Source organism: Uloborus diversus, chromosome 2, assembly GCF_026930045.1.
Source record: "Uloborus diversus isolate 005 chromosome 2, Udiv.v.3.1, whole genome shotgun sequence".
In the NCBI taxonomy this organism is placed as follows: domain Eukaryota; kingdom Metazoa; phylum Arthropoda; class Arachnida; order Araneae; family Uloboridae; genus Uloborus; species Uloborus diversus.
The window spans coordinates 80,579,532-80,601,779 of record NC_072732.1 but is presented as its reverse complement, the minus strand read 5'-3'; the positions used below and the strand labels follow the sequence as shown (position 1 = coordinate 80,601,779).

The window sequence follows — 22,248 nt, the reverse complement described above, 5'->3', positions numbered from 1 at the left end:
TTGTTCAAGAAAAAAAAAGCACAGTGACAAAATAATGCATGGTTTCGCCAAATAAATAGTTTCTATGTATAGGTATAATCAAACATGCTAACAATAAGCTAAACAAAAACAATCGCCAAGATTAATAATGTGCCGTAAAGTACCTATAACGAAAGAAAACGTGTCTCCGATATAATAAAGGTAACAGCTTTCAAAGAGAGTAGACGGCTCTTTAAAATCCTCGTCTGAAATAGTTTCGAAAATATTCATCAGAATGGGTCTAAAAGCATAAAAAACACCTTTCAAATAAGAGAAATATTCCTCAGTATCGCCATTAAAACAAAACATATCATTCACCCTTTAAAATAACATAAACAAAACCTGTAAGAGTCAGATTTTTTTTAAAGACTACGCATCCATTAAAATGGTACATGAAAACATTGCCTTGCAAAAACTAATCAAAAGGGAATATATTTTAAATGCCCTACTACGAACAAAGCCCGAATGCATTAAAAACCAATTGCAAGAAATTTTACTTTGCTGTACTCAAGCAAGAAATGGCAACAAATAATATTGTTCAGTTTTTCTACAAGCTAAAATTAATCTCGCGCAAAAAAATGGAGGAAGAAATTTCTTTTTGAAATAAATTAATTTTTACTTCAAATGCTTATAATTTTTTTTTGGTCATTTTTCGATGTCCGCGGTTCTAGTCCTTGTGGATATTTTTGAAATGATTATTTTTTACAGGGTTTCCAACAGTACAAAAACCGAAAAAATCGGACCATTTTTTGGTATAGACGTATGTTTAAGTGGACATAAAATTGAGTTTTTAATTAATGTCTCCATCAATTAGCATCCTACCTGGATGAGGATGGAATATTCGTAACCCTCGTAAAATTTCGAATTTTTTAATACCTAGTTCGACCCTGAACTCAGGTTCAGGACCAGAGTTCAGGACCCTGAACTCAGCCCGTTCTTGAGAATTTTGCATATGAGTGCAGAACATTCCCCATCCCGTTTAACCCCTTAAAATCGAAATTTCAAAAAATTCTTTCTTAGCATGCACTAACGTTATAAAATGGACCAACGTTCCAAATTTCAGTTTCCTCGCCTCAGTAGATTTGACTACGCGTTGATTGTCAGTCAGGACAAGCTACTTTATATATACAGATATGGGTCATTCCATGCGAAATCAGCAAAATTCGCAAAAAAGTGGTGGCCGCATGGTAACAGATTTTTTATGAAATTTGGTATACAGGTTCCTTTTATGCCTGTATAAAAATATCTAAAATATTTTTGCTTAAAATTTTTTATTTAAATAGTTACATGCGATTGAAAATCGGTCAAATTGAACAGCATTCTCATAAATGCTAAATGTTGCACTTTTGATGGCTTATATCTTGTTAACTATTTAATGAAAACATAAAAGTTATATGTTTTTGCAATCTATGGAGTAGGGTAATCAATCTGATATCAGTAAAATTTTCAAAGTTATTATAGTTAACTTTTAACCGAGTCTCAAAAACTGAAAATATTTCAATTTTCTCATAATTAAGCATTTTATTTTTTAATCTCAATCTTTAAGGAATGCATTAGCTTTGATGAAATTAATACCCAATACTGTGCTAAGAATCATAAAAGAAATACCTTACTTTTGAAGTTGTATTTTGACTCATTTGACTTCAAAATCAGTTTTAAACTTAGTGACATTTTGTAAAATGATGATTTTCCCCTTCACGTACACACAAAAATTCAAATGAGGGAAAATTCAGACAACTTTTAAATTTTTCAAGAATATAGAGCTGTGTTTCTACTATTTGCTTGAAGAAACTCGAAATTGGTTTTTGATTTCCAAACGTAAAATAAAATTCAGAAAAATAGCATTTTCTTTCTGTTTTATGTGTCAATCCATACAGGTTCGAAGGATGGTTGCGCTCGACCATTTTTAAATTTTTTGAAATTCATATCCCTAAAAGCTGTATATGAAAGATGTTTAAAACCTCTTTTATTTTTTCTCTCAACTTTGATTTTTTGGAGGTCTAAAAGTCCCATTTTCGACTACGAAAATCACTTTTGATGACAGGTTAGTTCAAGACCAAATGTAAAAATTTTACTCATTTCAAAGGGGAATAACTCACGTAGGGGACGGAAACACAAGATGAAATACGGCAAAAACTAATCACTGGAACCATGCTAAATAGAGTATGTAATTGTTGCTGTGTGTTTGTGTACCCTTTATAGATTACAGCCCCTCAAAATTCGGAAAAATGACAAAAATGACATTTTTAGACCCCTATAAACCAAAAGAGGATTGAATTTAAAAAAAAAATTTCCTGGCCAATTGAATATTCCATTCAAGTACTATACATGTTATACATATTGTTTTTTTTATTTGGTTTGTAAAAAAGATACAGGTCTTTGAAATTAAGCAATTTCGCTAGTCAATTCACACACTAAAACAGAAATAAAAAGTGTAAAAACTTCATGGCACCTTCTTAAATTACGTATATTGTGCCCTATATAATACATTTTACTGAAAAAACATATTGTAATTTTCAAAATAATTATTTTAATTTGATAACTGGACATGAATGAGAAGTTTATACTGGGTGGAACCTGTATGGATTGACCCTTATGTGAAATAACGAGAATTCAAAGAACTTGGTAAACGACTAAATGATATAAAAGCAAGTAAAATTGACATTTATTTCAATTTAAAAAAATATACATTTCAGCATGTACTTCATAAACATGCTTTTGAGAAAATGAAACACGAAAGAAATGTATTCAGTAAATTACCGCCCATTAGCTGTAAAGCAAAAAGTTCCCATTAGCTAGGAAATGACTGAGCTGGCGGCGTATTTCACGAAAAAATGGTTAGTTTTGCTAAACTTACAAAATAAAAAGAAGTAACTAATGAAATTTTTCCTTAGTTCAATTTACTCTAGTAACAAAAATACGCTGATACCAATCATTAAAATTTAGTAGCATCTAAAAGACACTTCATTATGTTACGTAAAAAAAATTGAGTAAATTTAGAGAATTCCCTCATCTTCAAAAAAACATCTGAAATTGAGGAAAAAATGAAATTTTCGGAAATTTTAGATTTTTTAAAGTACGATTTCGTTATCAAGAAATTCATAAACAATTACTAAATTAGAGCAGATAGTTAGTTATAGATAGTTTTTCAATCTGAATCATTTTTACTCTTATTTTTTCATTAAAAGAGCTAGAAGAGTGATTTGAAATCTGAAGTAAATTGGCAAAATTTCAATCTTTGTTATTATCTCAGATTCAAAAAAAGATCCGAATAAATTTAACTTTGCTCTTTCCCAATAGAGATTTGTTCATAGAATGCGGAAATATTTATTTTTAAGTGTACGTTTATAACTTATGGAGTTATTGAGTCACAAACTGGCAGCAATGAACTCTGAAAATTTAGGCTAAGCGTAAGCATCAATTTCTAATTTTAATAACAAAGCAACAAACAGTTTTTAAACTTTCATACTTTGCATTTCCTCATAGATATGCATGGTTTACCTAAATAACAATTTTCATTGAAATCTGTGACATGTCAGCCACAGCTGATTTGCTCATTTCGCATGGAATGACCCATATGCAACCATGAAAGCCCGAAATCAGGTAAATATTGTTATTTGCGGATGAATATCAATATTCACATACCAAAGAGCCCTCTTAGTGATGCTACTATCATTATTTCAAGGGATAACAAAGAGAGGCAAATACATTTCACTTCTAATCTGAATGAAACTATCATACAAAACTATGAAAGCTGAAAAACTATGCCTTTGTTTCACTAATGTCTTTACGGATAGTGGTATTCAATTCAACCAATCAAAATGTATTTTTAAAAGATTCTTGAATTTTCCTTTCTAGGAAGTTCATTAATAAAAACATTTTAAACTAGTGACAGTAGTTCTATAAATTATGGTGATTTTTTCAAGAAATCGTGAAAACATAGAACCTATTGCTAAAAACCCATTAAAAAATAGCAGCTCCATTTCAAATAGGCAAATTATATTCTGGACTGAATTACATTTCATTCACAACACAATCCAACATGAAATGCTTAATACACTAGTATAATAATGAACATGGGATGAGCCATTGTTAGTTTTTGGCTTACATTAAAAAAGCAAAAACACCTGGATAAATACCCAACGGGATAATTTGTCTATGCACTTTTTTTTATAACCCTAAAAACTGGCAAAGGCTTTAGAGACCATACTTGGTTAAACTCTCACCAGGAGTAAGTAAAGAAATGATTGGTGGGATTTAAATAAAATTAAAAGGCTTCCTAATAGAAGATCCAAGGTTTTAATCTTAATGTTGCAACTGCAGCTCTGAGATATATGGGGGTGATTTTTTTTGTTGTGACAAGTAGTCAAAACCTCATTGAATATTACTTGTTAAACTTCCCCGTTTTCCCCCTTATTCAATATGCAAATTTTCCGAAAACCCTTTTAAAAGTTCAAACAAACAAGTAAGGTCCAAACAAACAAACAACACATCTGTTTTGAGAAGATTTTGCAGTACTGCTTTCAATTTGTAGATTTAGAAAAGGAAAAAATTACACTTTTTTCATGTTTTGTTTCTTGCTAATACTTCAGCTTGGTAGTTAATTTTAAAGTTTTAACAGCATTTGAGAGAAAATATTCTGCTGATGAAAATAGTTACTATTAGTAACTATAAATATATACTACTAGCAGTATCAGCACAGCTTTGCCCACAGTAGAAAATTAAAAGGTCATTTGGTTAGCCTGTATATTTACAAATGATTGATGATGATTTTCTTATTAGTTTGCTATGTTAATTTGCTTGCCCACTGTACGGTTCCACGTTATGATAATTTGGTAGTTTACTCGTTCATGTTATGATAATTTGCTTAGTAAAATTTTCTTAAAATTGGATTAGAAAAAGAATAAAATCAAATTTTTGAAAAATCGCTTTGAGGTTCACATTTCCATGATGCTACAAACTAATTTTGTGCCAAATTTTATGAAAATCTGCCAAACGGTGTAGGTGCTATGCGCATCACAGACATCCAAAAATCTGGACATTCAGCTTTATTATTAGTAAGGATTAGTACTGCTATATACCTACAGCAGTAAATTCTAAGACTGCATTATCTTTAGCACAAATTTAACAACTGCAATGGTTAAGCTAAAAGATGTGCAATAAATATTTCTCATTAGAAAAAAAAATCCCTATTTTCAAGATCATGGTCAATATTACGAATTTCAGTCTTTGATCAAATTTTTGTACTTACTTTGTAGAAATTAGATTTTATTAAATGACAACTAAATATTTTTTATTTCTTATTATACTTACCAACACATCATGGGCGAGAGCCTGATAAGTCCAAGTGTGATGCAATGGTGTAGCCATATCTTGATTTCTATCTAAAACTACCAACAATGGTCTTTGGAACCTGCAATAAGAAAATTAAGAGAAAATATTTTTTTAACTACAGAACAAGAAGTTTTGATGAATTTTTTAACAATAAACAAATAGTATCAAGTACGTGAAAGATGTTGGCATTCCATCGGTAGTGAAAAGACTGTTTCTGGTATCCCTGAGATTTTCTCGAATCTTTTTGTCCAATTTCTGGAAATAGAAGATATTAGAATATGCATTTGGTATAAAAATTTTGGGGTCACCAGATTTTAAATAACACTTGCTTGGTGCTTTCCGGCATGCGGGAAAAATTGAGGTTAGGAAAAAACATTAATACTACAAAAATATATGTTCAGCTTAAAAATGAATACAAGTTCTATGAATATCTTATTAGTAGAGTAATAAACAGTTTAATTTTGTAAAAATATTTACGAACAATGTCATTTGTTATTTTAACAAGAAAAAAAATTGTTTAATAACGAATAATTTTATACAAAAATAAATTTAAACTAAGTAAGCAAAAATTTAAGCAATAAGTTACTGCCCCTAAACCAGTGCTAAAGAATTTACCATAGCTATTCAATAAATAAAAATTAAACTTGCCTCGCTAAAAGGAACCTAAAATAATTTATTTTAAAAAAATAGGAACAAATCGCAGTAACAATGATTGCTTCTGAATTGATTACTTTATTGGCATATAATTAAATTCATTAATAATGGCCTACCATAAATCACAAACACATATTATATGCAATACACATTTGTTTTGTTTTTTGAAAGAAGGTTACTTTCGGAATTTATTTATTTTTTCCTTACAGTGGTTTGCTTTCTGATTGGAACTGAATGGGGAAATTTACTTTTGTTGCGCTGCAAAATAAGCCTCGAATTATCCGGCATGACGGAAAATTTGAATTTTCCGACATGCGGGTCAACCTCGCTTTTTTCCGGCATGCCGGATAATGCGGGGTAGAACAGTATACATACTAAGCACAAAATTTCGTGTTGTTGTATTTTCTATGACGAGCAACATATCTAGAAAGAGGGTGAGAATGATAAATACACAGATATATTCAAAGTTCTTACTATAGCGAACAAAAAACATTGTTTTCAATTAATACAGAAGTGCTGTACTTATACAAATGGGCTGTGAGCAAGCGTGCCCATCTAGGGGGGTTCGAGGTGCAGACTGTGTCATTGAAATTTTTAGGGGGGGGTATTTTTGGGGGTATTTTTCTCATTTGGGAGAGGGGTTCTTTGCGATATTTAGGGGGGGGGGGGCATGGGTTCTTGCCCTGAGAGGGTGAACATCCCTGGCTGTGGGGACAAATCAAAAAGGCATTGGACTTGTGACTAGCTGATCGAAGAGTCTCCAAGCATGTAAATTGTGACTCAAAGACACGTTAAATATTCACTCCATTCAAGGACAAATGAATTAAAAGAAAATAAGGCAAAACAGGAATCAATCATATATAACTGTCCTTGTTACATCATAGCAATAAACCTTTAAAAAATGAGGCATGGAAGCAAGAAAGACAAAAAAAAAAAAAAAAAAAACCTTTACTTAGTAATTTTGATAATGGGAAATTACCTCAGCTACCACTTCAGCTGCATTTCCTCTAGGACTTCTTATTATTGGAACCACACCTACATGAATAGAAAGTTATATTCTTTTATTAAATAAATTCAAAAATGAAATTCGTTTGTGAAAAACAAAGTAAAAAAGATATAATAACAGCTTCTAAAGTATATGCTACTGCTGAAGTAATGAACTTGAATAACTTGAAAAAATTACACTTTGCTGCACACATTTCAGATCTAAGTTGTAATATTCAGATAATGCAACAACTCGTTAAAGAAAAGAAAGCAGAAATTCAAGAAAAAGAAAGACTATGATTTAATCAAATATGTACGGAATGCATTACATATGCATTTTTTAACAGGTCATGGTGGACTGATCATTAAAGCTTCCGATTCATAACTGAAGGGTCCTGAGTACAATGCCCGTCGATCGAAGATCTTCCGTGATTCGTTTATGGCGACTGAGGTGCATCAAATATGTTGTAACCAAAGTCCGCCAAGTGACTCAATGACTCCGGGGGTGCTAGAGAAGGAACTGCTTTGCTTCTGGTCTGGAGAGAAAAACAGAGCTGTCTTCAAGGGATTCAAAATCTTTTAGAAGTCGATGAAGTATGTATTGCTTCATCATATTAAAAATTCCTCCAACATAAGATTTAATATCCGTTTCCAATGACAGCAATGAAGACTATGAATGTGAAGTACAAATGATGGAGGTTGCCTCCACAGCTGATCAAGAGATTCAAAGCTTTAAAACAATTTTATTTGCAAATGCAAACTAAGAGGTAAATTTGCAACTAAACCAAACAAATTTTCAAAAAAAATCGCTTGTATGGAAATTGGTATAAATAAAATTGTATTTAAAAACACAAACAAATAAAGATAACGCATTCTAGTTCATTGGGTAAGAATCAAATATTCAGGCATTGACTGATGTCTCTGGTATATAAATGTTGATACTCACCAACTAAAGTCTACTTTAAGAGATTTCTAACTTTTGGTAACAAAACACCACACACAAACACACATGTGTAAATACATACAGTCAACTCTCAAAAACTCAAACCTCGATAACTCGAAATTTTTGATAACTCGAAAAAAAAAGTATTTCTCTGCACCTTTAATGCTTTTTTAATGAAATTTTATCTCTTTAACTCAAAGTATTTTTTTCTTTTTCTCGTTAACTCATTTTATTTCCCATTCACTCAAAAAAATTCCAATCCCTCAAAACTCTATTTTCAAACTCCTATGCCTTTTACTTTGTTATCTTCCCCCATTTACACACTCGAGAAAAAAACGGGTCCTTGGGCTCTCTCTTTTGTTTGTGATTTTCACAGTTGTGTTTACCACAGGTATGTGATAGGGGAGACGTCTTTCAACTGCTGTTTCCTGTTAACAGTGGACAATGGTCGAATTTCTAGAATAAACGTTATCTCAACCGACCAGTTTTCAAAACACAACCCTTTCTTGTTCTAGTCTTTGTCTTCCTACTTAGCTTATTAGTGCTCGGAAAAAGCTAAGGCTTATTTTTCATCGAATTATGGCTACAAAACGAAAATGCACTACACTTTTTATTGCAAAGAAAAAAAAGGGGGGTGATTAATGTGGTTGAAAAGATGGAAAGAAAAAGATTGATATTGCGAAGAAGTTTGGTGTTCCAAACAGCACACTGTCAACCATTCTCAAAAACAAAGAGAATATTCTTAAAAACTGATGATAATCAAGGGGATCAGAAAAGAATGAAGATTGGAGTTCAAAAATGCTTGATAAAATGGATAACACAGAGTCGGACCCAGTGAGTGTTCCACTTGGTGAAAACATGTTGAGAGAACAGAAGAGGAAGACGATTACATTGAAGAACTTATCAATCCAAAAACGATCACCTTTAAAGAAGCAGAAAGTGCCATGCATGTCAAGCGGGTGTTCATTGAATCAAGACCTGATATGGACACAAAGCTATTTCCTATCTGAAAATGTAATTGACATGGAAAGAAAAAAGAATACCCGTCACACCTTCTTGACAGTTATTTTAAATAAAATATGGTAAGTTCTCATTTTCTAACCGATTTTTTAATGAGGTACATAGTACTTATATTAAATGAAATGATTTTTTGAAACATTTTCGATAATTCGAATTTTTTATGTCTTCCCTTCAATTTCGAGTTAGCTAGAGTCGACTGTATATATATTTCAAATGAAAAAAATGTATTTTCTACTTACCAAGTGTCACAAATACTGAGAATAAACTGTCTACAACATTATCAATTATTTTTTCCATTTCAGAATCTTTGACATCACCTCTATTAAAAGCTGAAAAGTAAATAAATAAAATAAAGAAAAAAAAAAAAGTTAAAAGCTATACAAATTTTAAATATTTGTCAATTTTGAAGAGTTGAGAGGAAATGGGGCAGAAATAGAAGCATGTAATGCTCAACATAATTAAATACACATGGTTGTTGATTTTGCTAAAATTTTTATGGTAATTTATTCTAATGACTAGCTGCATTGCCCAGCTTTGCCAAAAGTTTTGTCAAGTGATGCATGTTCAACAATCAGGCTTTAACTAGAGAGAGAGGAAAAAAACCATCAAAATTTCCTGTCAAAATAATCATTCTCAAAGAAAGAAAAAAGCAAATCAAAAGTTCCCCCAAAAAAATTAAATACAACACTCCATAAATACAATTACAAATAAAAAAAAAGAAGATAAATCACCAAATAATAATCAAAAGGGGAAATTTTTACCTCAATATAAAAACAAAATTTTATTTAGTCACAGCCGAGAAAAAAAAATGGCAACCTTCTGAACACTAATTAAAAAGGAGATAACGCAAATGATAACTTTCCCGATTTAAAATTTCTGTTCCATTAGGCTTAGTAGTGCTTTTTAATTTTTTCCCGGTGATTTTACAGTCTTTTTTTTAGTTTGAAGGAAGTGATTGAACTCTATGGGTGTTTTCGCGGGCTTTCGAATGGGACCTGAATCTAAGAAATCAGATAATTATTTCGGGTAGAAAGAGTCATTTAATGCCATTTTTGGGCCCTAAAATTAAAATTCGAACAGTTCGGTTCCTTTTGGAGTTCAAAAACGAACCCTACGTTCCTTCTCGGGTGCCCAAGTATCTCCCAGCCAAATTTGGTTGAGATCCGACAAAAACTGGATATGTATAGGGAACATACATACACATATATTCTTTGTTCTATCTATATAGATACTAGCAAAATACCCGGCGTTGCCTGGGTCAGTAATAATTGTGAGAAACAATCGCTACTTTCATCCGTTTTCTGTTTTAACTGAAAGAACTCAAAACACGCCGCTTTGATGTGATTCACCCATAAACGTAAAATAGCAATAAGTATTAAGTCTGAAATAGTATTCAGTTAGAAACGAAAGCAGGACATTTATGCAAAAAAATTTTAAGAATTTCCAAAACATGAAGTTTTACTTGTTTATAAAGATTTATCAGTTTTTTTTTTTTGAACATAGTCTAAAGCTTTTTCTATATGGCTATTGAAACACAAACAGTTTTAAAAAACGTAGCAGCTTGTAATCCCACCATACTTGCTTTAGTTGTTTTGGGAAATTTCAATTATTGTGGGTTCTTGGTGTGATTTAAAATGTTACCAAATTTGAGGTAATCGTTTCAAGATACCTTAGATAATGTTCCCTCCTCCCTACTTTGTAAAACTGTCTGTTACTAATTTTTGTCAAAGAGATATTGTCATCAAATATTGAGATATTTTTGTTGATCATAAAATAATGCTAAATATTTTCTTCCGAAATAAGTAGCAAAACCTGGCCAGTGTTTGTAATTGTGAATGAAGACAAACTAATGGAAGTTTTAGTGATGTTTATAGCTTTGCCTAATTTAGTTAGCAGATTATTTTACATTTTAGCAAAAGTTTTAAAGATTATTTTAATTGCAATATTTTGGTTACATGGTGAATGAAAGCAGAGAAGCATTATTATGTAGTCTTTGGCTGCAAAAACAGTGCCAATGAAAAGATTGCCTTCCGTTGTAATTGAATTGTTATGATTAATTATTACTATGTTCTTATTTCTATGAAATTAATATACAGTGGCTCCCAAAAGTGTTCGTACACCTTGAAATTTTGTAGTAAAACCAAAATAACGCAAAACTGAATTTGAATATGAAGTCCAATTTTTTTTCACGCCATTCTTATGCCATTCTGAATAAAACTTAGTAGTTTTTTTCAAAATATTGCCAGATTTTATTTTTGAAATTTGTCAAAAAATGAAGAGACGGAGAAATAATACGCCACAAAAGTCGTCGTACACTCAAATTTTTTCGAATAAATTCATGATTAAAACTAAAATTTGTCATTTTTTTATTATTTTTGCATTGTGTTGACCCTTAAAAGTCATTTGGCTTTAATTTTTTGTTTATTTATTCCTTAATATTGTGCTTATTACTTTAAAATGACTGATATTTGAAAAACACCACAAACACCATTCGAAAATTGAATTGTTTACTCACAGTAGCGGTAAATTGGTTTGAAATGTCTCTAAATTAGGTAATTTATACCATTCTATAGTGAAGTGCTTGATAAAATGCTTTAAAGACAAGAATAGGATCGAAAATACGGTAAGAAAAGGTCAACTGGCAAAGTTAACAATGCGTGATCGGAGGTTTACAGTTAAAAAAATTATGAAAAATATACATTTGAGTGCTGAAAAAATTTCTGCAGAATTGAATGAAACATTTTACGTTTAATTTTCACCTAAAATTGTTCGCCAAGTTCTCTGATTAACTGGATAAATGGGACCTCTTCCTGCAGAAATTTTCTTGTTCGTGCGAATAACAGTAAGCTTACGCTTTCCGTCGCAAAATCAATGATAAATAAGCTCAAAACGTTTTGGAACAACGTCTTACTTATAGATAAAAATAAATTTAACATTTTGGGTTAAATTGTTGTATAATTGTAAATAAAAGAAAAAATGAGGAATTTAATCTGAAGAACTTAGTTGGATCAGTTAATCAGGACGGTAAAAGTGTTTTAGTGTGAGGGTGCATTACAGCATCAGGACTTGGAAATTTGGAATTTTTTGATTAAATAATGAATCATGCTGTTCATTTAAATATTTAAAAAAGCAATTTTAAACTATTAGCCCAAAATTTGGTAATCGGAAACAACTTTGTTTTTTATCGAGATAACGATAAGAAGCACACGTTTGCGTTTGGTGCCTCAAGAATTGTCCTTAAGCTTAGAAATACCCCCTCAATCTCCAGATTTGAACTTAATGTAACATATTTAGAGATATCTGGAGGCTAGATTACGAAAATACAGCTTTGAAACGAAAATAGAGCTAGAAACAGTAAGACTCAAATTGGGGTTGAACACTTACTCAGAAATTACTCAAAAAAAGAAAGAAAAAACAATGAAATCTATTCCCAGACGTTTAAAAGCTCTTGTTGATACTGCATGATGTTCTACTAAATAATAACTTTGTAAAAAGTTAGATTATTTACTAATTTTTTGACATTTTTTCAAAGTGTACGAAGACTTTTGTGAGATAAAATTTCCGGCAATTTTTGGTTTTTGATTTTTTTAAAATTATGTTTTAATGTTTTATAAAAAATTTTCATGTAGTTTTGTTAAATATAGATCATAGATCTTATAATAAAATACCTATTCCGAAATATTAATTCTAACCAATGGATAATGGCCTATTTCATTGAAAATCGTAGGTGTACGAACACTTTTGGGAGCCACTGTATATATATTTAGCAATTGATTTCCAATTGTATGCTTGATGCATAAACGCGTTTGTAAGTCTAAGTAATAAACTTACACATATTTTGAAAAGACTATTTCTCTCAGAATAGGAAAAGATAGGTCTTTCTGCCTATATGTTAAAGCCCAATTGGTGAAAATATCTTTATGATTGAGAAAAATGAATGTCATACTTAAAATCAGCACATCCAGTAGAATAAAAGTCACTCAATACAGTACAACCACTTTTTCATGACCCGAATTTTGCAGGCCTGTGTAATTTTTGACAATAAACACTTTCTATTTTCCAACTGTTGCCAAAATCAATTGTCTTTTTACTTCGTTCTGTTATCGATTACTGGCATAGATGAGGGGAAAAATCCCAAGAAAGCAATAAATTTCATGGTTGCTCCAGAGAAGCCTTGATTTAAATTTTTTATTATGATAACTATTAATATTGCTTAAAATACACTACCAACTTAGTTATTCCATCCAAGGACTGCAGTTTCGTGCGTTTTAGCATTCATCAGCCCGGAATAGGAATCACATCAGCTGGAGACGAAAAACCTCTTAAGGGAGCCAAGAGAGCCAAACAAACTGGTAGCTAATGTAGAATTAGCACACCAGATGAGTGACCGCAACAATGGTGCGGTTCAACTCAAGGTTTGTTTGGCCCTCTTGGCTCCCTTATGAGGTTTTTTGCTTTCAGCTCATGTGATTCCTATTCCGGGCTGATGAGTGCTAAAAAGCATGAAACTGCAGTCCTCGGATGGAATAACTGAGCTGGTGGTGTATTTTAAGCATTTCTGCCTTAGCCCTGGCTTAGGGCGGTAACTTACTACCAATAACATGCTTTGCCATCAATCCTTGAGTTGAACCGCACCACTGCTGCGGTAACTCATCTGGTGTGCTAATTCTACATTAGCTACCAGTTTATTTGGCTCTCTTGGCTCCCTTAAGAGGTTTTTTGCCTCCAGCTCATGTGATTCCTATTCCGGGCTGATGAGTGCTAAAAAGCACGAAACTGCAGTCCTCGGATAGAATAACTGAGCTGGTGGTGTATTTTAAGTATTTCTGCCTTAGCCCTGGCTTAGGGCGGTAACTTAGTACCAATATTAATATTGCTCTTATAAGGCAACAAATTTTTGTAACAATGGGTTTTATATTTATTCATTTAATGGGGAAATTACAAGAAATTTACTGTTTTCCATCATAACTTTTTTAAACTGAGTTTTTTTGGAAATAAATTACAGCCTATGTTGCGTCCTGATAATGTAGCTATCTATGGTGAAAAAATTGTTAATACCGGTCCAGTAGTTTTGAAACTTACCCTGGACATACATACAAAAGTAGCCATTTATGTATAAAGATTAAAACCATCTATTTTCTTTTCCCCCCAAAACATTTCTTGTGACCCATAAAGATTCCTACAGAGAATCCTGACTTAGTATTTTCTAAAAATTGAGATGTTTCTATTTTTGATTATTGCTGTGCATTGAGCATTAACTAAAGTAATTCCTGTGAGTTTAGAATTTCCTTTAGTAGATGAATTATACTGTTTTGTAAATTTTGTGGTAGACATTCAACACAGCCTGGCAGGTTTTGGGTAAACATGGTCATGGAAAGTGAAAAATTGCCATGATTGAGACCTCCAGGGTCCATGCAAGTAAGGGTCAACTATAGTTTGTGTGTATGAATTGGCTTGTGAAATACTATTTATTGTTTGCTTGATTAATTGATTAGTTGCATGAATTTCCCTGTGTGCTAGTGAAGAATATCTATTTTTGTACCTAAACATTGGAAAAAGTGTATTTTTGAGGCCCCTACATCCCAGTGCATTGAGAGTCAGTACAAGGGCAGATTAAGACGTTTGGGTGCCTCTGGTGATAAAACAAATGGGGGGCCCTTTTATTGCATTACCTTGAATAATGCAATAGAAGATAATACACAATTACATGACACAGAAAAATGTAGATAAATGCCCCTCTAGGCCCTCTTATTGCATTGCCTTGAATAATGCAATGGAAGATAATACACAATTACATGACACAGAAAAATGTAGACTAATGCAGCAATTAATAGTGTTTGCCAAATAAATACACTTTCAATTCTAAAAAAAATGTTGAAGAGAATATAGAAATAATTTAAAAAGAGAAATTGTTCTGGAAATAAGTTACAGTAAAAAGCATTATTACAAATATTTAGTTATTTATTTTTGCTTTTAAGTAATTCTATTCACCTTATTAACAGAAAATGAAACAGTTGAACCAGGGTTCTCTGACGCTTGTCGATTCAAATAAGAGTAAACTTTCCCCGAAAACAATTGTCTGATATAGTGACTCTGGGAAATTGACTTTTGATCAGCTGAGGCTTAAACGATTTCATAAGAGTGAGGTGAAATGATTTGCGAAGCGATAATGATTATTGGAGTTGTACTAATCTAAGAAGTTATACTGATCAAGGCGGCCACCCTGGCTACTAGTAAACAATTTGACCGAAATTGAGACAAAATATCCATCTTACCAAAATAGTTTATAGACCCACAGTCTTGGTGTCTTAAAATGTACATATCATCTTCAAGAGTTATGAAGTTCAGATACTGATCAAACACCTGAAAACAGGAAATAATAATAAAAGCGACAGTAACATGGCATAGGAAAAACAACTTCCTAAACAAACCAAAATTATATTTATAAAAAACATTTAAAAAACAAAATAATGAGAATTGAATGCAGTTGAAGAATAAACTTTAGGACTAAAAAAAATATTTTGTTTCAATTTAGGCTGTCTTGTTATTAAAAGATCATCAAAACTTTAAAATATTTTTGCAAAAAATAAGCAATAATTCTTAAGCGTTTACATTTCTAAATGAAAATTTAAACACAAATATGCAAATATATTACAAAATATATTTTGCTATAGGAAATTCTTGCACTCTGTACACATATTATAAAATATATTTGGTTATAAGAAGCTCTTGCACTTAGAAAAAAATGGTCTAATTCTTCTGGAAAGTTTTTCACTCGTTCCTTATTGTCAAGACTTCACGCATGGCCCCGCTTAATTCTTACAGGCCTTGACCATTTATGACTTTTCTGTGTTAAACCAATGCAACTAGTAATCTAAGATGATCTGCTCTTGAAATTCTCAAAAGATGAAACTTCATATGTCGCCCATTTTGAATGGCAAGAGGTGCTGAGAGGTCATCTTATGTATCCGCCAATCAATTGACATTTTGGTGGTAAGAATGGAAACAGGGATTGCCTGTAGCGCCCTCTTTGCTGCCATGAGGTTCAGTAATTGTCATGGCCTATAAGAATCAAGTGGGGCCATGCTTCAAGACTCAATATTTAACAGCATTATATCAGCAAAAATAAAGCCTCTGTGAAATGTATTCAACCCTGTCTTTTTTTTGACCATACTAAAGAAATAAAGTTTATTAATTGTGCAAGTACTAATAAGCTTTTTTTTAGGGGGGGGGGGGAGAGGAAGTAGCATATTCATTCCTTCCCATTTTATTTTTTGTTAATAACTGCTTTTATAAAGAATATTTATCATAGCTCTATTGTTAAAATCTTAATTCATAACTTTAATCAAATTTTATAAAAAGATTTTCTTTTATTAAAATTTTTTTCAATCTAGTAATCAAATGCCAGCAGTTAAAGAGAATTAAAAAAAAAATTACTTAATTTTTTATAACTGTCAATACAGTAAACTGACAGAAATCTGCACAGCTTATGTGGATCTTAGAATTTTGTGAAGTCAATTATTTGTTTCTCAATTTAGAATGTTATCTTTCAAAATTAACATTTTTTCCCCGAAAAAAAACATGAATAATAACTTTTAAAGCAAGATACACAGGGCCGTGCTCATGGGGTTGCAAATTCCGCAGCCGCACAGGGTGGCTAAAATAATACAAGAGAATAAAATGTTTCTGTTTGAAAAAGTATCTTCTTTCTAATGGTGCAATAGAATTACACAGTTAGAGCTTTTGAAGTATTTTTGTTCAAAATTTATAACATTCTAAAATTCAGGGAAAAGTTTCTAAACTGCGTTTTTCTTGCGACTTTGCATGCGTGCTACCAGGCCCAATGAGAGGCCACGTCAGCTGTGTTTCTTTCAGGCAGTGTTTGTGTGCTGCCCTAGAGGTGTAACTTGGCCACATGAAGTGGGGGCAAACTTTTCTTTCAAAGGATATTTATTTGATTCATATTCTGCTATCCAACTAAAACAATGCAAAACAGTTGTGCTTATGTTTTGTAATCCTTAAGTACAGATTTCCTTTTCCAAGTTCGTTGGTTTTTATTCGCGAATAACTTCATGGACTAATTAGAAAGTTTAAGGAATTCTAAGTACTTTTGAAATGAGTTTTTTTTCTTTTGAAGTTGTTTTCCATGATCCCAAGAATGAGTGATCTATTTCAGTGGCACAACCAGAAGAAAGTTTTATAAGGGAAGGGAACAAGTAGAAAAATGTAGATCTGATAGAAAGGGGGGTCCGGCTCTCCCCCGGAAAATTTTTGAAATTTGAGCTTTAAAAACGCAATTTTTGACTTCCTTCGCTGATGCTAGTGGGACAAAAGGTATAGGGCTCTCCAAGGAATTTCTAGAAATTGAAGCTTTAAAAATGTGATTATAGGCTATATTTATCGACGTTAGGGTAAAGGGTGGAGCTCAAGGACTGTCCTCGGTCAAATTTTTTTATAGGTCGAAATCAATTCCTCCCCCCCCCCTGCGTTCGCATTGCAGTTTCAAAAATGCAATTATAGAAAAACATTGAAGCTCTTACTGGAAGAAGGCTCTGAAGCTCTTATTTGGTAAAATTTTTTAAATTATGGTGCTAAAAACTAAAGTGGTTTTTTATTCTGAGGCTATCATTTAAAATTTTTGTAAGAGTAACTTTTCGAAAATCTCTCATGCGTGCTTCTTTGACAATTAATAACTTATGTTCAATGTTTAAAAACCCTAATTTTTTTAAACTTTAGTGTTATTTATTTATTTAATAAGTTATTTATTTTTGCACATATTAAAACTGTTGTTGGCATATGTGCGTATGTAAGCGCTGATTTTGGCCCCCTTTTGACGATAAATTTACAGAAATGCATAAAAATGGTATTTTTTTAAATTTTTTACATGGAAAGTACTGTGTTTTTCTCTAGATTTTTTTTCACTTCTTTCTTCACATAAGTTAAAAAAAAAAAAAAAAGATCAAATATTTATTTTGTTTTAGCGCATATTTTTTAGCTTTTAGTGAATATTTCAAGCATTTTTAATGCATATATATGCATGCATTTCTTCATGATTTTTAGTGCACATAATCCGGACTCTAATCGTTTTCCTTGTCTTTTTTTTTCCTGTGAAACTTAGTGAGAGGTATCTTTCTTCCCTATTTGCAATTTTTATTTTGTGACACATTTTTTCAAATTTAGGAAAAGAAAGACAATTTAATGAAACAAAATTCGACTTTAGATGAAGTAGAGATGTAAAATTTCCGGAAATTTTGAAGTGGTGGAAAAAAATCGGTTTTTTTACCGGTTTTTTTCAGGAAAAATTGGAAAAAATGGAAAATTTGATTTCTTTATGAATAAAATTTGGGTTTCTTAATAGCTCTGTGTTTCTAGTAACATATAAAGGGTTAAGCATTAAAAAATATATGCTATCCACAGATCTGTTTCTGCTCGACTGAAATACATATAAAGGTAAGATTAATTAGAAGAAAAAACCTTTTTGTTTTATAACTGAGTAGAGGGCTTTCATGGTCAAACCCAGAAATAAGTCAAGTCGTCACTCAACCAATAATATTGGGCAATGTGTGTCTAATCATAACAATTACATTTTCTATTTTAGATTGCCTTTGAAACTTCTGAAATTTTCGACTTTCAAACATGATTGATGTTTTTTTTTTTTTTTTTTTTTTTTGAAGAAAAATAATATGTTACTGTCTGAAAATGAAAGCTATTGAGTTTTGTTTTGATTTTTTCCAATCCAGTCTAAGTCCAAATCAAAACTAAATTGTTTTTTCTTAAGCTGAACCAAAATTAAACTGGAGTTTAAGTTTATTCATATGGTTAAGTTTATTCAAGTAGTCATAGGGGCCCTTTTGAACAAATTTGAGTTATCATAACCAAGTTGTTCTCTGTTTGGCATTTTACTTAATAAGTAAAATGTTTTAGGGTCATTTGATCAAGAGCTATTGTTTTGAAAAATCCTTAAAAAAAAAAAAAAAAAAAAAAAAAAAAAAAAAAAAAAAGAAGACATCTGAATCAAATGTATGGAAGAGCCACACTTTAAAATACAATATCTCAACTTGAGCCCAACTGCAAAGTCTCCTTTTTTGCTTATTACAGCAGTATACAGGGTGCGGTAAAAAAAATATTGGACAAAAATTGTATTATTGAATGGAAGACAGGTAATTTCATTTTAATGAGTACCCAATTTATTTTTGTTTCTCACTTTATTAGGAAATAATTTACAATATATTACCTAATTCATGTATTGTTTTTAGGTTTTCTTTCAATTTTAAGCGAAATAACTGCTATTTTAAGTTGTTCAACCAAGTAGAACGACAGTTCGTTTGCTTGTTGTGCCTCGACAAACAGTATTTGAAACAGCATGTCGTTTCAAGTGGCTTGGAAATAATAGTCGATGTCTGGAAAGTGTACAAAAATAAACAGTGAACATTTCAGTTTTTCGTTAGGTCATCCAAAAGTGAGTTCAATGATATCCTCGGGTTTCCACAAGAGCAGTCGTTTGTGGGAATTTGTGACCGATAAGTGCGACTAAGGGGAAAAACAGCTCAAACAGAAGTTTTGCAAGTTCCAAAAATTCAGGCATTTGTATGACTCTAAAGATGCCAGAAACGTTTGAGATGGGCCCGCAAGTCCACGCTTTAAGAGATACCTTTCAACCGATACTTTTCAAGATTTACCGTTCAACCGGTTCATATCCCCCAGAACCATAGGATTTGGTCTGCAGACACCATAGGCTCCCATATAGGGGAGGAAGTGGGGGCTCAAGCCCCCTCCTTTTGTAAATGAGAACTTCCTCTTCCTTTTAATACTTTTTTCTTTGTAAAAATGTAAAAACAATTTTTCTGCAGCCATTAATGAATTAGTTGTCAAAAATGTTAAATTTTATTAGCTCTAATCTGTACTAAAGTCGGTTTCCATGGGAAAAATATCCTGCTAAACCATGGGGAAAATATTAGAGTCCCCCCACCCCTTAAAATTTTGCATATGGGCGCCCTTGGTAGACACTCCAAGCACCTTAGAAAGTGTTAGATATTGCCAAAATCTAAAGTCAGGCTTGGTCTGAGATGGAATCAGGACAAGCGATAAAAAATCCCTATTTCTTTGTGGATGAGGCCCGTAGAATGAATCAAAAAGTGAACCAGAGGACATTTTAGAAGTTATTGTATTTCTGTGGGCCTAAGAGCACTTCAGCATTGTAGACTGGATATTTTCCTTTAAACGATTCATATGGCCAAAAAGACAAGAGTGGTTCAAAGCGTTTTTGACAAGATATCTTTTTTTAAGTGGACGATCTACTCGCTCCTCCTCAATCCCATCATAAAATTGAATTCTCTAAACCAATTGCTTTATAGGGAACAGGATTGATAAAAGGATTTGCTGCCCTTGAATGAAAATTTCAATAAGCAGTTGCATCTCTGTATTACTGCAAAAGGTTGCTAGTTTGAAACCAATTAAATTTAATGATTGCTAAAGGTCTTCTCATATTATTATTTTTTGTGTTTTGTTAGTTTATTTATTTTTAATAAAGTTTCTTGGAAAATTGCTTGCCCGTGTTTTTTTTTGCCGCACTTTGTACATTTGGTTCACAGTCAGCAGAAACATAGCTTTGTGATTAAAATTATGCTTGTTTGTTTTATGAAGAAGGAAAATAAATTCTTCATTAAGGTTATTGGTTTAAGCTTTTTTGTAAAAAGTATTAAACATTTTTTGATCTATATGCAAATTATATTGTCATACAACAACTTGCATTAATGTTAGACAGTATTTTAACATAAAACGGGAGGGGGGAGGAAATTGCATCAGAATTTAAGTGTGAGAAATTTCTAATCACTTTTTGCTGAAAATTTCAACTAAAACCCTGAAAAGTTGAAAAAATTCTTTTTTTTTTTCAATTTTTCCGAAGTGGAAATTTATTTCTTCGGGAAAAAACGTTTTTTTTTTTCCGTTTTTTTCGGAAATTTTCCGTTTCCCCCCCGATTGTTTGCATCTCTAAGATGGAGCAAATTCAACGAATATTTGTTTCTGTAAATGTGCTTCATTTTAAATAATTTTTATTACACAATGTTCAGGCTTCGTTACGTGTTTCATAAACTTAAGTTTCTTATGCATTTGCAGTGTGACGGAGGACTGTCAATATGAAACATGATAGTATTTTTCTCGCTTAGAGTGATTTTGTGCATATTTTAATGATTAAGAAATGTTTTCACTACTTTTTTTTTATTTTCTAATAAAATTTTTTGTTTTTCATGATATTGCAGTACTGTCAGTCTTTTGATCTGTTACATTTTTGTGGGAACGATATAATGAACCAGGAGTGTTTTTAAAACTCATATCATCCTGTTCGTGGACACATACAGGGATTTATTTGAGGAGGGGCGGGCAAGCCAAACATGTTGGTAACTGCACAAATTGAAATTAGAAAATTATTCAGAGTTGATAATAATTTTGATTTAATTTCTTGGAGGGGAGGGGGGGGTTATGTGTCACACTCCTTAAATATGCCCTTGAACCCTCCGAATTCTTAAAGTGACCTGCCCCCTTAAATACACCCATGTCCCCCCAAACTTTCAAAATGCCCCCTTGGAGCAAAAGATCTGAAAGAAACACTGGGTCAGCCTAGCCAGAAACTAGGGGCCCAGGCCTTGGGGAGGCCCAGCGACACTGACACAAAAAAACGAAAGAAAGAAAAAATAAAGGAAGAAAGAAAAAGAGGGGAAAAAACTCTGAATAAGAGAAGACGTAAAGATTTAGAAAAATTTACTCTGTGGCACTTAAAATAGAGTTAATTGTTTTCTAGTAAGCAGCTTTGTTTTTGTTTTTCTCTCCCCCCCCTTTTTTCGTTTTTTTTTCTTATTTTGGGAGGTGGGAGGGGCCTGGCGACATAACTGACAAGGGGCCCACCTTAGCTCTCTGTGTCCCTGTGTGCTACACAAAAGTTAATGAATTCAAATTAAAAAACAATACTAGAACATATTGATAACCAAAAGTACTTTGAGCTCCTAAAATTTCAGGTTTCCAGTGTGATAAAATTTCCGTGAGCTTAAACATGTCAATTCGTTATAACAGTTAAAACTTTCGACCGAAAAACTTATTTTTTTTATCCTTATTCGAAAGAACATCATCGAAGAAAAAACTTATTTTGAAAGAAAAAATATGTTCTTTCTAATGCTATTAATGAAAAGAAGATACGAGGTGACAAACTTGAGCTACAGCGCTTTGAAAGTAAGCTAATTTTCACTCGAGCGGTTTTGATAGCCACTTTGGATGACAATATCTTTTTGAAAATAGATATT

At 32.0% G+C, this 22,248-nt stretch overlaps 1 protein-coding gene across 1 annotated transcript in view; it reads right to left on the bottom strand.

Moving 5' to 3' along the window:
• LOC129235253 (sec1 family domain-containing protein 1-like) overlaps nucleotides 1–22,248 on the bottom strand; it is an 89,682-nt gene that overhangs the window by 40,105 nt on the left and 27,329 nt on the right. The window contains exons 9-10 of the mRNA XM_054868963.1: nucleotides 5,525–5,607; nucleotides 5,332–5,431 (exon numbers count right to left, since the gene is read on the bottom strand). Coding sequence (XP_054724938.1) covers nucleotides 5,332–5,431; nucleotides 5,525–5,607 — 183 coding nt within the window. The remainder of the gene's footprint in view (nucleotides 1–5,331; nucleotides 5,432–5,524; nucleotides 5,608–22,248) is intronic.